The 20,464-nt window shown below is 41.8% G+C and overlaps 1 protein-coding gene across 6 annotated transcripts in view; it reads left to right on the forward strand.

The window, feature by feature from the left end:
• inpp5b (inositol polyphosphate-5-phosphatase B) overlaps positions 1-20,464 on the forward strand; it is a 159,892-nt gene that overhangs the window by 110,328 nt on the left and 29,100 nt on the right. For all 6 annotated transcript variants that reach the window (XM_078566944.1, XM_078566949.1, XM_078566945.1 and 3 more), the window contains 3 exons: positions 8,955-9,142; positions 18,734-18,845; positions 20,059-20,168. In XM_078566944.1, the coding sequence (XP_078423070.1) occupies positions 8,955-9,142; positions 18,734-18,845; positions 20,059-20,168 (410 nt within the window). The remainder of the gene's footprint in view (positions 1-8,954; positions 9,143-18,733; positions 18,846-20,058; positions 20,169-20,464) is intronic.

The following is a 20,464-nucleotide window of genomic DNA, read 5'->3' on the forward strand; positions in this document are numbered from 1 at the left end:
TTCGTTATGGGCACTCCATTATATTTAAGGATCTAGAGTATCGACTTTGCTGTAACTTCATTGTTATGTGCAATTGTGTATCTGGTGTATTCTTTCAGCCAAGGGGTTATACAGTGATATCTAATATTGTTAAGCCCCTCTGCATCAAGACCTTCAAGTGCTTTACATATTTTAACTCTTCACAGTTGGGAGTGTTGAGACTAGATAAGATACAAAGAGTCATAGAGGAAATAAAATAGCAGGTACTTCTGGATCTTATCAATGATGAAACTTCCTGTTCTAACTGTGCCTTAGAAACTTACAAAGGAAATGTATTTTAGCACACCAGGATCGGTTAACAAAACCGCAAATGCATAAATGCTCTCCCACTAAACTGATCATGGTTTTGAATGCTGCTATGTTCAAGATGGTTTAATCTGCACACTGCAGTTTGTTTATTGCGCAGTTATAATGTTTAGGGATATATAACAGGAGATTCCATTTAGTTACTTGTGCATTTGCCATAATTTTTTGAGTACTGTCACATTAAGGAGAAAAAAATAGCTAACAATGCCATCTTTCAGAAACTGCAGAACACTTAAAGTTATCAGTGTATTTGCTTACAGGAGTGAAGAGTGAAACCTATACCTATCGCTGCCAGCAGGTGGCAGTGAAAAACAGGCTGCCCACTCCCTGATAGATGCATGTGATGACAGAATTTATTTGTTGTTGGCACAGACAAACACCATAACTGTTTCACACTATCTCATAATCCAGCAAGATGATGGCTAATAATATCTGTCAATCTGGTAGTTTGTAATTCATAGCAGGAGTACTAATAAACTGATGCAGAAATGAAGGTGTGTGTAACTTCAATTGTACCTTAAATTGGAGAAAATATTAATAGGCAGTTTTAGTATTATTTAGACACTGACCAAGTTTGTGCATCTATTTTAATTATTATTTGAATGATCTGAATTAAGATTGAAAAAGGAAATCCATTGGGGAATAGATTATATGTGAACTATGTCGGGGCCAATTTCCCTGCCCCACCCCTGATACTGTACAGCATTGGAGTCTCCTGTCCAATTGATGAATGTCTCAGTTGTTATGTGTGTGTCAATGAGTGAAGAACCTGATTCTGTATGCACTTATATTCCCATGGGGTTGTTTCTAGGCCAACCATCTTCAGTTGCTTCATTGATGACCTTCTCTTTAGCATAAGGTCAGATGTGGGGATGTTTGCTGTTGATTGCATTCGCGATGACTCAGATACTGAAGCAGCTCTTGCCTGTGTGCAGCAAGATCTGGACGATGGCCAGGTTTGGGCTGATAAGTAGCAAGTAACATTCGCACCACACAAGTGCCAAGCAATGAACATCCCCAACAAGAGAGAATCTAACCACCTCCCCTTGCCATTCAATGGCATTACCATTGCTGAATCCCCCTCTATTAACGTAGTGGGGGTTACCATTGACCAGAAACTGACCCAGACCAGCCATATAAACACACAGAGGCTGGGAATTCTGCAGTGGGTGACTCACCTCCTGCCTTGTCAAAGCCTGACCAACATCTGCAAGGCACAAGTCAGAATATTCTCCACTTACCTGGATGAGTGCAGCTCCAGCAACACTCAAAAAGCTCGACACCATCCAGGACAAAGTAGTCTGCTTGATCCACCATTTTAAACATTCACTCCACGACTGACACAGAGTGGCAGCATTGTGTACCATATACAAGATGCACTGCAGGCTCCTTCAACAGCACCTTCCAAACCCATGACCTCTACGGTCTAGAAGAAGAAGAACAGCAGATGCATGGGCACACCACCATCTGCAAGTTCCCCTTCAGGCACCACACCATGTTGAGTTTGAACTACATCGCCAGTTATTCACTGTCATTAGGTCAGAATCCTGGAACTTCCTCCCTAACAGCACTGTGGGTGTACCATGAGGACTGCAGCGGTTCAAGAAGGCAGCTCACCGTCACCTTTTCAGGCAATTAGGGATGGACAGCAAATGCTGGCTTAGCCAGTGCTCACATCCCATGAAAGAACTTTAAAAAATGAGTTGTCTCATGTATATGAGGCAGGGTGGGAGGGGCAGGTCATAAAAGAGGAAGGTGGTCAGGAATGCCCCCCCCATCTTATTCAACATTGGGCCTATCCTTATTGCACATAGAGCTGGATCAGCTCTCCTAGGGAAGCCCTAGAACAAGGGTAAGACTGAACTTAAAGATCCCCACCATTTCTTCCCAGCTGCTTCATCCCTGAGTGGGTGTTCCGCAGGTGAACCAGCCCACCACCTCCTTCCCCCAAACTAAAAGATTCCTAACATCAACACGGGGCATGGCTTCCCTTGTTCAGTGCTTTCTCAGTATGGCTGAAACTAGGGACTTGCCAAGCAGGGAACAAAATTAAACTCCTTTGGTTAAATATTTGCACGTCATTGAAGGTGGCAAGACAGGTTGAGAGCGCAGTTAATAAAGTATACAGTATCCTAGGCTTTATAATAGGGGCATAGAGTATAAGAGCGAAGAGATTATGTTGAACTTGTATAAGACACTAGTTTGGACTCAGCTGGAGCGGTGCGTCCAGTTCTGGGCACCACACTTTTAGGAAGGATGTGAAGGCATTGGAAAGAGTGCAGAAAAGATTCACAAAAGAGAATGGTTCCAGGGATGAGGACCTTCAGTTATGAAGATAGACTGGAGAAGTTAGAAATGTTTCCCTTGAAGAGAAGGCTGAGAGGAGATCTGATAGAGGTGTTTAAAATCATGAGGGGTCTGGACAGAGGGAGAAACTGTTCCTCGTCATGAAAGGATTGAGAACAAGAGAGCCCAGGTTTAAAGTAATTGGCAAAAGAATCAAGAATATTATGAGAGAGAACTTTTTCACGCAGCGGGTGGTTAGGGTCTAGAATTCACTGCCTGAGTGTGTGATGGCGGCAGGTTCAATCGAGGCATTCGAAAGGAAATTAGACTTATTTGAAAAGAAAGAATGTGCAGGGTTACGGGGAGAAGGCAGGAGAATGGCACTAAGTGAATTGCCTGTTTGGAGAGCAGGTGCAGTCACGATGGGCCGAATGGTCTCCTGTGCTGTAACAATTCTGTGATTTGTGTGCACCACTAGAAAAAGAGTTGCTACATTTACTGTGTTGATTCTGGGGCAGACAATGCCATTGCCGCAGGTTGTTAGCTGTGCAGCCCATGTGGCGATGCCTATTGATATTGAAGAAAGCCGTGCGGCTCCCCCCTCCCCCTGGAGAATTGACCAAGCCAATTTCGAGCTGCTCTGTTGCTGCTGATTGTAGCTACTGCTACCAGGAGATCTGCTGTCATGGTATGTCACACTCGTCTGTCTTGTGCCATCCTCACACATCCACTGTAGCTCGTCTGCAACTGCTCTCTAATGTCTGTCATCCAACTACACCTAGGGTGACCCCTCTTTCTGCTGTCCTCCGCTTTGCCCTCAAGAAGAGATCTCCCTGTCGCTTTTCAGCTCCGATCAAATTTTGTTTTCTGGATGTCACTTTTTGGAGTTCTTTTTGCTTTTGCAATTTCAAGCACCTCTTCATTGGTCTTATGTGGAATTTTTAGCATATGACTTAGCATCCACATTTCAAAGACCCCTATTTCCTTCCACAGCTCTTCATTTATTGTCCAGGTGCTCTACACTAACTAATTTTTAGCCCATTGTGTGGTGTGGTGAACAGCTCGTTTAGATACAGCATTCCTTGCCATATTTATTCCTGTGATATTAATGTAACATTTAGAAATTAAACAGACACCAATTCCTTCTTTTTTCCTCCTTTTCATTCTTAATGTGGTTTAAATCAAAATTTAAAAAAAAAAATCCTCCTGCTGCCTCCTGCAGCTAGCATAATTATTGTGTAGCTATTCATTTGTTTCACTGATGTTCATAGTTCTGTTGTAATAAAGAAAATGAAACCTCAAAAATGATCCATTTTTTTGTACTCGATATTCCCGGCCACAAGATGCTGGTTGCTTGCAATAAGCTGCTTTGTAGTTTGTGGAGTGGGAATTCTGCGAATTTTACTTTGCATTGCCTTTGAATTTATGAATATAATTGCTAGGGAGAGTATAAATGAGAAAAGAATTGATTATTGTATAACATTGGGGGGAATTTAACTCTCAGTTCCTCAGGGCACGTGTGTGTACCCCCCCCCCCCCACAATGTCACATCTTCAACTATTTTTTTTAAATTATGATTTAAATCACATTAAGAATGAAAAGGAGGAAAAAAGAAGGAATTGGTGTCCGTTTAATTTCTAAATGTTACATTAATATCACAGGAATAAATATGGCAAGGAATGCTATATCTAAACGAGCTGTTCACCACACCACACAATGGGCTAAAAATTAGTTCGCGTAGAGCACCTGGACAATAAATGAAGATCTGTGGAAGGAAATAGGGGTCTTTGAAATGTGGATGCTAAGTCATATGCTAAAAATTCCACATCAGACTCCTGGGTCAACAGTTATTTTCTATTACAGCAATTCTATAGCATCTTTTTTCTTATGTGTGACAGTAATAAACATCTATCTGTTAACAGTAATAAATATGTACCTGTTAGCTCGATGGCACACGATGCATGCGGCTAAATGACGAGCCTCCCTGGGACGGGTTTTGGTGGTGGAGGGTGGGAATTGGGAGGTGGGTTTATTTTCAGGTCTCGACCCCACCCTGACAGAAAGCGGAAAGTTGTCGTTATTTTGGAGCTGAGCTTGTGGGTTGGGACGGGTTTGCTGGTGAATTAGTGGCTGCAGGGTGGGTGCGGGGACAGAGTTAGGTCACTGGAAATGCGGGCCACGTTCTGACTCGCTTTAGCTGTAGCTGCTGTTTGGACAGTAACTTTTAAATTTGAAAAAAAAATGGAAAGTGCAGACTTTTCACATTTCAGAGGGAACCCGGGGTAGCGTAGGAACTTGAGAGTATTAAATTTTTGGGGTTTTTTTTCTCTGTGATGGGGTAGCTCCACTAAGCCCCTTCACTGCTGCTTATAATTTATGGTCTTCTCCATTCAAAATGCAGCTGGCCCTCACCTCACCACCCTTAACCAGGTCTGCATTAGACCGCTCCCAAAGATTGTCTCTCTCCACTGCCTCCCCAGCCCTGTGAAAATTTGGAAAGTTTCAAAGGCGAGCTCCCAATGAGATCCTCAAGTGTCCTAATTGCCTGTTTATTGCTGCAAACCCTACATGCACCCGCCCCCCCCCCCCATGCTCCTGCTATTTCCACCTTCTCAAGAGTCGCCTGAGTCGCAATCAGAGGCGAAAGTTGTCACACACGATGTCGGTGCTATTTGTTTTGGTGTCCACCTCCATTTAGACCTGCTTCTAGTGTTAAGCTTCTGACAGCCAGTTGGTAAAGGAGACCAGAAATCAATCTTTATTCAGTTTTAGATTTATTCACAAAGTGAAATATTACAAATGTATAGCTCTGAACTCTACAACCCACCGCCAGTAAATGTCTCTTTATACTCTTTCGAGTTATCAACAGTCACAGATTGCAACTCTTTGAGTACAATCACAGTTCTCGGTTTTCCGGGAGTGGGACATGAACCCACAACCCTCTGATTCAAAGGCGAGGGTGCTATGAACTGAGCCACAGCTGACACCTCTAATGTCTCTTTATATGTGCACAAGTAATTATCCAATGAGTGCCCCCCACCTGTATACACTGAACCTTAATTTATACAATACGCTCAGTAGCGAATATTCAACCCTGTGTCTCAGATTAAACTTCTGCTGTAAGTTTAGTTAGTGCTGCTTCAACAGAGTTACTGTCTTACATAATAATTTGAATGATAATATTTGTAGCTCCTTATGTTTATTTCCATTTGTGTCCCACACAATGAATTACTTCACAAATGTATTTTTGATGTCCAGAGGTGGTTGTTATGTTAGCAAGTCAGCTAATTGAACATTCAACCTGTCATCCGCTCACTGGCATGGAATAATTAAGGTAGACTGTATTCGTTTGTCAAAATGACTTGGCCAAGAGTGCTCACAGGTCAAACTCAATGCACCTCTTTAGCGGCAGCACTTTTTAAGGACTTGTTTAAGTTGAAAAATCCGTTGATTCTGCTGTTCAAGCATCAGCAGGAATAAAAGTGAGATGAGGAGGAAGAAATACTGGCAGCTACCAGTGAAAATTCGTGCAACTAATGGACAAGTAGCTGACTGGGGTTCCACAATCAGAGCAAAACTGGATAACTGAGACATCCTGCTGAGAGAAAGTAAAAGAGAGAACAGTAAATAAATCTAATTTTTAGACAAGAGTTATTGAAGAATGTGATTGCACATAAATTGCAAACTGGTTGAGCTTTTCTGTTTTTTTCACCCTGACCTTTACCTCTTGATGTATCACTACGTTGTAATTGCTCCCTGTTTTTGTTCTCCTGCATGTGCATTGGAAATGTGGCAGTTTTGCCAGTGTTTCTAATGTTGGTGAACATTCCTTTACCTTTTTAGAGCTTCATATTTGAGCGGTGTGATGTCCCCATTATTACAGATCAACGTAAACATTGGACGGGGTAGGGAATCAGAAGTAATGTTTCAAGTGGCATAGTCTTCCAGTGTCTGTTGGCATCAAAATGCTAGTGTTCTGAGACAGGACTGTCTTATTCTGTACTGTTGCACAATGCTCAACTCCTATCATTGTATGGCACCAGACGCTGTGAACCTGCCTTAATGTGTTCAGAATTGGGTTCTGTTAATGATTAGCCCATTGCAACCAAATATTCATTCATTCATAATTACAATGGAATGATACATTAAGAGTTAAAGATCAGGTTGGCCAATCTTTTTTATTCTTTCATGGGATGTGGGTGTCGCTGGCTAGGGCAGCATTTATTGCCCATCCCAGTTGTCGTTGAGAAGATGGTGGTGAGCTGCCTTCTTGAACCAGATGGTGTAAGTACACCCACATTGTTGTTAGGAATTCATTTTAAAAAGATTTGCAGGTTTGTAACTGTTCACGTTATCAACTTACAATATGCTGAAGTTAATTGTAACCTTGAAAGGAATGTGTGGAAATGTGATTTGGGCACAAGTTATGGCAAGAGCTCCCCTTTCTTAATTGTGGAGTTTATATACCATCCCTAGCCAAGTGAAGAGTGGCCTGAATTTGGAACTCTGCTAACGCTGCTCTTTTACACAAGCAATAATACAGTATTTATTTATTTTCTTGCAATTTGATATATATGTAAATCTTCTGTAGCTGAGCTCAAAAATTGTTCGAGGAAATGGTATATCTTTTAGCTGTGTTTGTTGTAACTGGCTGAGGGAGGTTGCTGCACTAACTCAGGCACTGGAAAGAGCAAATTTGTCTGTTACCCCTAATAGTGCGACCAATCTATCATATTATTTAGTTGCTCACCAATTTTGTCTTCTGCTGTCTCTTACTTCCCACCCCAAGGTATTGATCTTATTAGGGAAAGGCTAGATGGGCCAGTCACTTCCCCAAAGTGGCTAATCATGTATAAGCCTCGATGGTGATTGACCAAACGGCTATTTGACAGCAAATGGGCATCACAGTGATACTCAACCCAGCCCTGATAAAACAGTCACTTGTGCCCATACCCAACCACAAACAGGGTTGTGCTCAGGAGCACAACTCCAGAGAGGTTCCCCATGCTACCCATTTTGTGCCAAACTGAGGTCAAGCATCTCAGCACAGATTGGGAATCAAACCTGACAGCTTCCTAGTCTGTATGACTCAGCTGAATCAACCCACTGAGGCATTGGGACAGCACAATATTTTTGAAAATAAATATTTCTGTCCTTTTCATTTCCACCCTCTGATGGGAAGTATCCATTCTTCTGCAGCAAGCAAGAAAGGGAATGGTAACAGCCTCCAGCTGGCCTTCCATCATCAACAGAAAGTCTCATGGATAACATGAGTGCAGATCATTAAACTTTAATTGTACTCGGACTGTCAATGTAAAGGTATCGAGCAAACAGGAGTGAGGATTTCAGAAAAGTAACCAGGTTGGATTTCGCTGGAGTGGGGCATTTTGTGGCTTGGCCTTTTAGTTCTGTACCTTTTAGTTCTGTACCTTTTGGCTTGAAAAACAATTTGCACCATAACTTGATGGTAGATAATGGCACAGCAAGAGTAACGTTCCCTAGAATTTTTATTGGTTGTGTGCTGCCGAATTATGTAAGTTAATTTTTTTTTTACGCACCCGCACACATGCAGAAACTTAAGCAGGAACTTCTCGGTTGCCATGTAGTTTAGGGGAAACATTTGAGTGAGAGCAGTGGAGCATCTGGGACCTCCGTAAACAGCAGGACCAACAATCTATCTCAACCAGAGAGATTTAAGGACTGAGAAACAGAGGATCAACCAAGAAGGAATATGGTAAAGTAGACTCAACTCGGGTACAAAAAGAGAAATAAAGAAGGGGGGAAGAAAGATTGGGTTAAGAGAGAAAGAAAAGAGAGACAGGAAAAGTAAGGAAAAAATGTAAACTTTGATATTTTAACATCCCAGAACAATTTACTAGGTGAAACAATAAGAACCCAGTTTAGATTAAGTTTCTGGATCAGAGTGTTTGATTGGTATTGCCTTAACAATTATCACAGTACCAAGAAGGTACCTGTACAGTTAATGATACTTATCTTTTTGTGGTGAGTTTAATGAGCAATTAATTTGGAAATCCATTTTGGTTCTTAAAAACTGATGGGGAGGCTAATGCAAGATGCTGTTTGTGCAAAGCAAGTGGTGGACCAGCATAAATTGATCAGCAACTTTGAGATTGGCAACTCATGGTGTGTCCCTCAATTTCCCTAATTTGCACATTAATGATGGTATATGCCATAAACATATATTTTTCCAGCAAGATCTGACCCTTTGTGAAAGCCTTTATGATTTTGCTTTTTTTTAAAAATGTTTTTAAATCTCTTTCTTAAACTTTCTAAAATGTTCTCTTCTTATTTTTCCCTCTTAGGGTAACAAAGGTGGAGTCAGCATAAGGTTTCAGTTCCATAACACCACCTTGTGTATCGTTAACTCACATCTCGCGGCTCACACTGAAGAATGTGACAGACGGAACCAAGACTACAAAGACATCTGTAGCAGAATGCATTTTATTCAGTCTACCCTGCCACTGACATCTCTCACAATCATGAAACATGAGTAAGTCTCTGATGTTGGTTGGTTATACTTCTGAAACCTCACATAAGATATATTTCTTACAGCAAGTCCTGCCTGGAATACCTTATACTTGGCAATAGTTCAAAGAAAACCTGTTTTCTTCATCAAGCATTATTTGACATTGCTGTCTCTCCTTCATAACAATCAGCTCTTGCAATGGCTGCATGGGTCTTTTTTTAAAATTCATTTACGGGATGTGGGCGTTGTTGGTTACGCCAGCATTTATTGTCCCTAATTGCCCCTGAGAAGGTGGTAGTGGGCTGCCACCTTAAACCGCTGTTCATGTGGTATAGTTACACCCAGTGCTGTTAGGAAGGGAGTTCCAGGATTTTGACCCAGTGACAGTGAAGGAATGGTGACATAGTTCCAAGACAGGATGGTGAGTGGCTTGGAGGGGAACTTTCAGGTGCCGGTGTTCCCGTGTATCTGCTGTTCTTGTCCTTCTAGGTGGCAGAGGTCATGGGTTTGGAAGGTGCTGTCATATCAATGATGTGCCACCGAGCTGTACAAATCGGGAAGATCACATGTTCAGTGGAGTCCATGTTGAGTTTGTACATCTGAGGAAGGGCAACATTGACTGTACTATAATTGGTCACAGTCCTCTTAGGCTGATGGGAGAGAATACATTAGGAGAATATATCCTTCCAGGGTTCGACAGGGTAAATGCAGGAAGGATGTTTCCCCTGGCTGGATTGTCTAGAACCAGTGGACACAGTCTCAGAATAAGGGGTAGGCTCTTTAGGACTGAGGTGAGGAGGAACTTCTTCACTCAGAGGGTGGTAAATCTTTGCAATTCTCTACCCCAGAGGCTGTGCAGGCTCCATCATTGATTATTTTCAAGACAGAGATCGGTAGATTTCTAGATAGTAAAGGTATCAAGGGATATGGGGATAGTGCAGGAAAATGGCATTATAGTAGAAGATCAGCCATGATCTAGTTGAATGGCAGAACAGGCTTGGGAGGCTGAATGGCCTACTCCTTTTTCCTATCTCCTATGTTCCCTGCTGGCAAGAGTTACTTTGTCTTAAGTTTGTAATGAAATCATAAAGCATTGTATTATAGATTCTTAAACAGTCAGAGGGGGATAGAAGAGCAAATGTATAGGTAAATTGCTAAGAAGTGCAGAAACAACATGGCAGTAATAGTAGGGAAATTTCAGATACCTTAACATTAACTGAGATAAGTCAATGTCAAAGTGGGGAAGGACCCAGAATTCTTAAAAATGCATTCAGGGGAACATTTTTAGCCAGTATGTAGAAAACCCAACATGAGAAGGGGTGGTTCTGTTTTTAGTTTTAGGGAATGAAGCTAGGCAGTTTAAAGGGCTATTTGGAGAGCATTTTTCTGAGCAGTGATCATAATTCAGTTAGAATTAACATAATTATGGAAAAGGACAAAGATAGACCAGGGGTAAAAGTTCTAATTTGAGAAAGATCAATTTTACTAGGCGAGTTACAAAATGGCAAAAATGAACTGGAAACAGCTACTAGAAGGTAAATCAGTATGGGCATAGTGGGAGATATTTAAGGAGGAGATAGAGAGGGTTCAAAACAAATATGTTTTATTTTAATCGTTCACAGGACGTGGGCTTCACTGGCTGGGCCAGCATTTATTGCCCATCCCTAGTTGCCCTTGACAAGGTGGTGGTGAGCTTCCTTGAACTGCTGCAACCCATGTGATGTAGGTACACCCACAGTGTTGTTAGGGAGGGAGTTCCAGGATTTTGACCCAGCGACAGTGAAGGAAAGTGACATAGTCCCAAGACAGGATGGTGAGTGACTTAGAGGGGAACTTTCTGGTTTTGATGTTCCCATCTATCTGCTGCCCTTGTCCTTCTAGATAGTAGTGGTTATGGGTTTGGAAGGTGCTGCCTAAGGAGCCTCGGTGAGTTCCTGCACTGCACCTTGTAGATGGTACACACTACTGTTACTGTGTGTCGGTGGTGGAGGGAATGGATATTTGTGGATGTGCTGCCAATCAAGCGTGTTGATTTGTCCTGGATGGTGTCAAGCTTCTTGAGTGTTGTGGGAGCTGCACTCATCCAGGCAAGTGGACAGTATTCCATCACTCTCCTGACTTGTGCCTTATAGATGGTGAACAGGCCGGAAATGAGTTACTCGCCGCAGTATTCCTAGCCTCTGACCTGCTCTTGCAGCCACAGTATTGATATGGTTAATCCAGTTCAGTTTCTGGCCAATGGTAACCCCCAGGATGTTGATAGTGGGGGATTCAGTAATGGTAATGCCATTGGACGTCAAGGAGTGATGGTTAGATGCTCTCTTGTTGGAAATGCTCATTGCCCGGCACTTGTGTGGCGCAAATGTTACTTGCCACTTGTCAGCCCAAGCCTGGATATTGTCCAGGTCTTGCTGCATTTGGACATGGACTGCTTCAGTATCTGAGGAGTTGTGAATGGTGCTGAACATTGTGCAATCATCAGCGAACATCCCCACTTCTGACCTTATGATGGAAGGAAGGCCATTGATGAAGCAGCTGAAGATGGTTTGGCTGAGGACACTACTCTGCGGAATTGTATATCTGTGTATCACCTGTGTATCCTGGAAAGAATAAGGGTTGGATTCCAAATCTAGGCCCGCTGAATGTAGGTGGGTAGGATAAGGCAAAAAAAGCTTATGCCAGATACCAAGAACTCAATACAGTGAGATGGTGGCGTAGTGATAATGTCACTGGACTGGTAATCCAGAGGCCCAAGCTGATATTTTGGCTTGAAGGGTTCAAATCCCACCACGGCAGCTGGTGGAATTTAAATTCAAGTAATAATATGGAGTTGAAAATCTAGCCTCAGTAATGGTAAGGATGAAACCATTTTCAATTGTTATAAAATCCCATCTGGTTCACTAATATCCTTTAGGGAAGGAAACTTGCCATCCTTACCTGGTCTGGCCTACATGTGACTCCAGATCCAGAGCAATGTGGTTGACTTTTAACTGCCCTATCAAATGGCCCTGCAAGCCACTCGGTTGAAGGACAATTAGGGATGGACAACAAATGCTGGTCTAACCAGTGACGCCCACATTCCGTGGAAGAATAACTTTCAAAAAAAGTCCCCGTCTTAAATTGCCCTTATTCTGCTTTAACATCGCATGGGGGCAGGTATACACACTTAGTGTCAGAACCTGCGCTTTAGCATTGTTTTGTGCCAGGGCCAATCTAGCATCACATGACCTGACTATTTCTTAAAACTCTGCACTACAGTTTTCTGTGGAAAAAAAGTATTCACTACACAGCCTGCACTTGACCCACTCACCGACTCCCTCCTGCTTGCCACTTTCCTCCCAAACCCTTCCTGTTAATAAGGCCCAAGCCGGGTGATGGAGCTGAGACCAAGGCACAGAGCTTTACTTTGTTTAGAGAGTTGATTGACCTTGTTCAGTCTGACAGCTATCCTCACACGCCCAGTGTCTTGGCTGTCCCCTATTTATATGTGCTGGAAGTACTTAAGTAAACAATGCCCTTCACCTGTGTATCCTTACAATATAATTAACATACCATTAACAAGGATCAATGCATTCAACTCACTTCCTTCCTCTCCTGAGCCCCCTCTCACAGCGAGGGGTTGGGAGAGGAAAGTGGCAAAAGAGAGGGAGGGGTAAGGGAGGGAAGCAGTGAGCAGGAGAGTCAGTGAGCAGAAGGCATATTTTTTATATACTTTTAAATTATTTTAAAAGCTATTTCATTTGTGAATTTAGGAATGTACAGTATTTCAACTTAAAGGATAACGTTTTAATGTTTTTTCTGAGTAAGGTCCTACAAAACATAGCTACAGTTTTTACCTTCGTCCGAATGGGAAACTCTGATTCGCTCAACATTGTTTTATTTAAAGTGCCCTTTTCAGGAATGCAGCTACGTCAAGCTATTGTACTGCAGAAAGCCTAGAAGAGTATAGAAAGTGCAGGGGAAACTCAAAACAGAAATTAAGAAATCAATGAGAGGGCAAGAAAAAATATTCAAGTAAAATTAAGGAAAACCTGAAACTCATTTACAAACACATACGTAGAGAGCAACTGAGTAACTCAGGAACGAGTAGGGCCTGTTCGAGCCCAAAAGACTAATTGCGCATGAAGGTGAAAGGTGGGGGTGTGGTTCTCAATGAATACTTTGCATCTGTCTTCACAAAATTGGGGGCAATGCAGACATTGTAGCTGAGGAGGAGAATGAAATATTGGATAGAATAAACATAGTAAAAGAGAAAATAGTTTCTTTGAAAGGCCCAGATGAAAAGTATGCCAGCCTACTAAGACAAGCAGAAAAAGAATTAGCAGAGACACTCTCCAGCATTTTCCAATCACCTCTGGAGGGCTATTAATGTTGTACCATTGTTTGAAAAAGGAGAAGAGACCAGTTAGCCCAACTTTCATGGTGTGTATGGATTAATCAGGAACATTTATTATGGGTTTGTTAAGGGAAGATCATGTCTAACTAACTTGATTGCATTTCTTGAGGAGGTAATGGGAATGATCAATGCAGGTAGCACATTTGATGTCGTCTACATGGATCTCAGCCAGGCGTTTGACAAGGTCCCATTGGTCAGGAAAGTAAAAACATTGGAATATATTATATGTATTACATGCGGGGAGCTTAAGAAGTTTGCAGGTGACACTAAAATTGGCTATGTAGTTGAAATTGAGAAAAAAAGCTATTGTCCGTAGCAAAATATCAATGGACTGGTCAAGTGGGCAGAAAAGTGACAAATGGAATTCAGTCTGGAGAAGTGTCAGGTAATGCATTTGGGAAAACAAGGCAATGGAATACACAGCACATCAGTGCAAAAGATAAGGCTGAAGCATTTGCTACAATCTTCAGCCAGAAGTGCTGAGTGGATGATCCATCTCGGCCTCCTCCAGAGATTCCCAGCATCATAGATGCCAGACTTCAACCAATTAGATTCACTCCACATGATATCAAGAAACGGCTGAAGGCACTGGATACTGCAAAGGCTATGGGCCTTGACAATATTCCAGCAGTAGTACTGAAGACTTGTGCTCCAAAACTTGCCATGCCCCTAGCCAAGCTGTTCCAGTACAGCTACAACACTGGCATCTACCCGGCTATGTGGAAAATTGCCCATGTATGTCCTGTGCACAAAAAGCAGGACAAATCCAACCCAGCCAATTACCGCCCCATCAGTCTACTCTCCATCATCAGTAAAGTAATGGAAGGGGTCATCAACAGTGCTATCAAGTGGCCCTTGCTTAGCAATAACCTGCTCACTGACGCCCAGTTTGAGTTCCGCCAGGGCCACCTAGCTCCTGACCTCATTTCAGCCTTGGTTCAAACATGGACAAAGGAGCTGAACTCCCAAGATGAGGTGAAAGTGCCTGCCCTTGATATCAAAGCAGCATCTTACCAAGTGTGGCATCAAGGAGCCCTAGAAAAACTGGAATCAAGGGGAAAACTCTCCACTGGTTGGAGTCATACCAAGCACAAAGGAAGATGGTTGTGGTTGTTGGAGGTCAATCATCTCAGCTCCAGGACATCACTGCAGGAGTTCCTCAGGGTAGCATCCTCGGCCCAACCATCTTCATCTGCTTCATCAATGACCTTCCTTCCATCATAAGGTCAGGAGTGGGGATGTTCGCTGATGATTGCACAATGTTCAGCACAGTTCAAGACTCCTCAGGTACTGAAGCAGTCCATGTCCAAATGCAGCAAGACCTGGACAATATCCAGGCTTGGGCTGACAAGTGGCAAGTAACATTTGCGCCACACAAGTATCAGGCAATGACCACCTCCAAGATGAGAGCATTCAACCATCGTCCCTTACTGTTCAATGGCATTACCATTACTGAATCCCCCACTATCAACATCCTGGGGGTTACCATTGACCAGAAACTGAACTGGACTAGCCATATAAATACTGTGGTTACAAGAACAGGTCGGAGGTGAGGAATAGTGCGACGAGTAATCCATCTCCTGACTCCCCAAATTCTGTCCACCATCTACAAGGCACAAGTTAGGAATGTGATGGAATACCGACCACTTGTCTGGATGAGTGCAACACTGAAGAAGCTTTACACCGTCCAGGACAAAGCAGCCCGCTTGATTGGCACAAACATTCACTCCCTCCACCACCAACGCACAGTAGCAGCAGTGTGTACCATCTACAAGACGCACTGCAGGAATTCACCATGACTCCTTCAACAGCACCTTCCAAACCCACGACCACTACCATCTAGAAGGACAAGGGCAGCAGATAGATGGGAAAACCACCACCTAGAAGTTCCCCTCCAAGTCACTCACCATCCTGACTTGAAAATATATCACCATTCCTTCACTGTCACTGGGTCAAAATCCTGGACAGCACTACTGGTGTATCTACTCCACATGGACTTCAGCGGTTCATGAAGGCAGCTCACCATCACCTTCTCAAGGGCAACTAGGGATAGGCAATAAATGCTGGCCCAGCCAGCGAAGCCCACATCCCATGAATGATTTTTTAAAAATGGTGGAATACTGTGAAATGTAGAGGAATAGAGGGACCTGGGATGCAGATCTACAGATGCCATGAGGTAGCAGGGCAAGCAGATAAGGTAGTTAAGAAAGCAAACATTATACTTTCCTTTATTAGCCCAAGCATAGACAGTAAGAGGAGGGAGGTTATGCTACAGGTGTTTAAAATACCATTAAGCTACCTATAGTACCTCATACAGTTTTGGTCAACCTATTACAGGAAGGATGTGGTCGCACTAGAGAGGGTACAGATTTATGAGGATGTTGTCAGGAATAGAGAATTTTAGCTGTGACGAAAGATTGGGTAGGCTGGGGTTGTTTTCTTTGGAACAAAAGAGGCTGATGGGAAATAAAATTATAAGGGGCCGAGATATAATTAATTGGAAGGAGCTATTTCTCTTAGCAGAGAATTCAATAACCTCTGGAGGAGGGGAATGGGGTAAGAGGCTGCATTGATCCAAAGTAATTGGTAGATGGGTTAGAGGGGGGTTGAAGAGAATTTGTTTCACTGAGGGGTTGCTGAGAGCCTGGAACACACTTCCTGAAAGGGTGGTAGAGGCAGAAACCGTCATTGTATTTTAAAAGATACCGCGACACGCACTTGAAGTACTGTAACCTCCAAGACAATGGACAAAGAGCGACAAAGTGGGATTAGGTTGAATGAGGCTTGATCAGTCTGCACCAAAACAATGGGCCAAATGGCCTCCTGTGCCATAAATTTTCATTGTTTTTAATAAGGATAATGTAATAGATGTAATATATTTGGATATCTGATAATGTGCTGCATAGTAGACTCAGGATTATGATCAGACCATGTGAGGTCAGGGCATAAATAGAATGGCTAGCTGGCTACACAGAGAAAACATAGAATTATGTTTTAGTTACCCAGATTGGCTAAAGGTAGGAAGTGGCGTTCCACAGGGATTGTATTGAGACCACTGCTGTTCACCATTGACATAAACAATTTGGACTCAGGAATTGGAAGTACAATTTTCAAAATTTGCAGATGACATCAAATTAGTTACTGTAGAAGAAGACTATGCCAAAATACAGGAAGACATTAATAAACTTGCAGAGTGGGTGTATAATTGGTACATGAGCTTCAATATAGGTAAGCGTAAGTGTCGTATATTTTGGTAGGTAGAATTAGAAAGCCACATACTGCTTGGAAAATAAGTGTCTCAATGGGGACGAGAAATGGCGAGATCTGGGGATACAGATTCACAGATCGCTAAAAGTAGCAACATAGATCAAGAAGACCAAAAGCATCAAACAAGGAACATTTCTAGAGGGAAAGAATTAAAAAGAAATTTTGTTAAACTTATATGGAACATTGGTTATCCTAAACTTAGGAGCACAATGAAATGTCTGGTTTCCATATAATAAAGAGGATAGAGAGGCTTTGGAGAAGATGTAAATTGGTATAACTAGAATGATACCAGAACTGAGAGGCTCTCGCTATCAGGAAAGATTGAACAGGCTGAGATTCTCTCTCTCAAAAAAAGAGAAGGCACAGAGGGTGACCATATAGAGTTCTTTAAGATTATGAAAGGATTTGATTGAATAATTTTTTTAAAATTCATTCGTGGGATGTGGACATTGCTGGCTAGGCCAGCATTTATTGCCCAACCCTAATTACCCTTGATAAGGCGGTAGTGAATTAACTTCTTGAACTGCTGTACTCTGTGTAATAAATGTAGAGAAGATAATTTCCATTTGTGGACAAGACCAGGACTGGGGCCATAAATGTAAGATAGCCACTAATAAATCCAATAGAACATTCAGGAAAACTCGTTTACCAAGGCATGGTTAGAATGTGGAAATCACAACCCCAAGGAATAATTGAGGTAAATAGATTGATGGACTTAAGAAAAAGCTGGATAAAACATAAGGAGCACAGGAACAGAATTATATGATTGGATTAAGTGAAAAAGGATGAGGGGAGACTTGTGTGGACCGTAAACACTGGCGTGGGCCGAATTGCCTGTTAGTGTAAATACCATGCTTTCATTAATTCACAGCGTATAGGCTTTGCTGGCAATGCCGGCATTCATTGCCCATTCCTATTGCCCTTGAGAAATTGAGCCACCTTCTCAATAACTGAATGGCTTGCTAGGCCATTTCAGAGGGCAGTTAAGAGTCAACCACATTGTTGTGGGTCTGAAGTCACAGATGCACCAGACCAGGTAAGAATGTCAGATAAAGGACATTGGTGAACCAGATGGGATTTTACGATAATCCGGTAATTGCACAGCCAAGTCACCATGACTAAATACTAGCTATTTATTCCAGATTTTCCTAACTGAATTTAAGTACTCCCATGTGCCATAGTGGGATTTGAACTCCTGCCTTCATATTATTAATTCAGACCTCTGAATTACTAGTCCTGTAATATAATCATTATAACATTGCCAATAGTGACAGTGAGTCATAATATGATGAGGCAGTGTGAGTGGTCTCATCTCGAGAACAGATAAGAATCTTGAACATGTTGTAAAGAATGCTTTTTTCTCTCTTTAGACATATGCCTGTATGGCAATTATTAACCGACAATTATTAACCAACAAGAAGGGGATTATCAAGACTACGAATTGTTGTAGTAAATTTGTTGGTTGCGCGATTGTGAGCTGTGTATTTCTTTAAGATTTGGTTCTTTCAAGATTATATATTTAAAATTGTTAAGGTGCAGAACCAGCTATATTCTTCCCTTCATTAATCTAGAAGAGCTTTCCCAAAAGTTTGGACTGAAGCAAAACGGAGGGAACTTTGCCGAATCTGAAAATGTTTGATCTCGACAAAGTAGAGGGACTTTGCACCTCATTTTACTCCATGTGATTCAGTTACTCCTGTTGGACAGTGCACATAGCAATGTTGGGTGATAACATCAGCTATGTTTCCTACCATCAAGTGACCTGCTGGCACTTATTATACAGATTCACACATGAATAATTGAATGAGCAGTGTTGAACTGATAAAGTAAATATCTTGCAGGCTATACCAAAGGAGCCTTGTTCTGAATAAAAGTATAGTCTGGAAAAAGCTACTCTTTGTTCATAATGAAGATTTGTTTACCACTTTGTTCTCTTTTTCTTTATAATAAAGCATGATAATATGGCTTGGCGATTTGAACTACAGAATATGTCATCCAGATGTAGAAGCTATTAAAAAGCTAATAAAAATGAAGGATTATGCAAGACTCATCAAATATGATCAGGTAAAATGAAGATTACAGTAACCACTAACTCACCTAGGAATGTAGTGCCATCAGAGCACTGGTAGAAAATTGTCTCCACAGATTACCAAGTGACTGATGTTTGGCTCAGATGGACCAAAAAGGCAGAAATTACCATTAGAAGGGAGATATACTTGCCATCAGAAAACTTAGTCAAAATTTTAAGTGTGGAACGTGAGCGAAGTAACTAGGATAATTGCAGGACTCAGGCCTTGAGGATATGAGGAGAGGCTTGCAAAGCAGAAGTTGTCTGCCTATCCTGGTGAAAAATATGTTGCTTGGAAGGGGGCAGTGTGGATAGATCTTTAAAATGTTGACAGGTTTTCATGTAAGTATGCTAATTGTTTTGCACTATAAGCACAATACCAGAGTCTTGCACTCTGAGCACAGTACCTTATGCTTAAAACAAATCTTGAGCAAAACTAGAAATTGGAAGAAATATTTTTCCCCCACAGAATAGTGAATGTGGAACAGACTGCCAGCAATAGTCTTTCAGAAAGGAATTGGTTAGGTATCTGATTGAGAACAGGATTTGAAATTTTATGGGACAGGTATAGACCAAGACGATCAGGTGGCATATGGTAAACAGCATTCGTTTATTGGATGGATGCATATTCTGGAGATTAGGGGAAGTTAATGCAGAACAGTTCATGGAGAGAAAAACAATTAACCCCAAATGGTGGTAACAGCTTCGGTTGCAAAATGTGCAGCGTAGATAGTATGGACATGAGATGAGCGTTATAATCTAAAGTCATTCCAAGACAAAGAAGATGCATCAAGAGCACATGAAGAAAGGATTATGCATTCAGTAAAGTTTGACCAAAACACCTGGGAGCAGATCACAAAATCTGATTACTTGAAGGAGATTGCTTAAACCTATGGTAGTTTGTAGGTGGTCATAGCAGAAGCAGGCTTGATGGCCTGTGTGGCTTTTGCTTATTTCATGCTTTCTTTTCTCAGTCTAAGGTTTGCTTAAATAAAGTTACACGATATTTTATTCCACATACAAAGGAGAATCGCTATAATTTAAATTTTATTTCAATGGTTAATTCAGGGTGGTGAATAAAGTCAAGTCTATAAATGAATAAAAAATAGAAGTAATGACAAAATTACTATTTTATGATTTAACACATGGTACCAGTTGTCCTGCAGCATTAATACTGATACTATAAGAACTTCTACTGTTGTTGCATAGCTAACGAAACACATGGAGGAGTCGGGTGTGTTCCAAGGATTCAAGGAAGGAAAGATCAACTTTCAACCAACCTATAAATATGATATTGGCTCTGATCACTGGGACACGAGGTAACCAACCAACTCCTTGGGCTGTTTGTTACTGGGAATTTTTCAGTGTTGGATTTGCCAGACTTTTTTCTTGAAACTTATTCCGATCAGGGTTCAACTAAAAATAGTTGCAAATACACAGCACTAGTTTCTCTTGGGGTATAGTTTCACAGGATACTGACCCGCCCTTCAACAACAACAGTTAAAACTACACACTTATAAAGCACTTTGACGTAACAGGATGTCTTAGGACACCTTACGAAGGAACAATAAGAGCAACAGTAGCTGACCAGAGGTTAGGAGTGATGACTAGAGGC

Source organism: Cetorhinus maximus, chromosome 21 (genome assembly GCF_964194155.1).
Source record: "Cetorhinus maximus chromosome 21, sCetMax3.hap1.1, whole genome shotgun sequence".
Taxonomy (NCBI): Eukaryota; Metazoa; Chordata; class Chondrichthyes; order Lamniformes; family Cetorhinidae; genus Cetorhinus; species Cetorhinus maximus.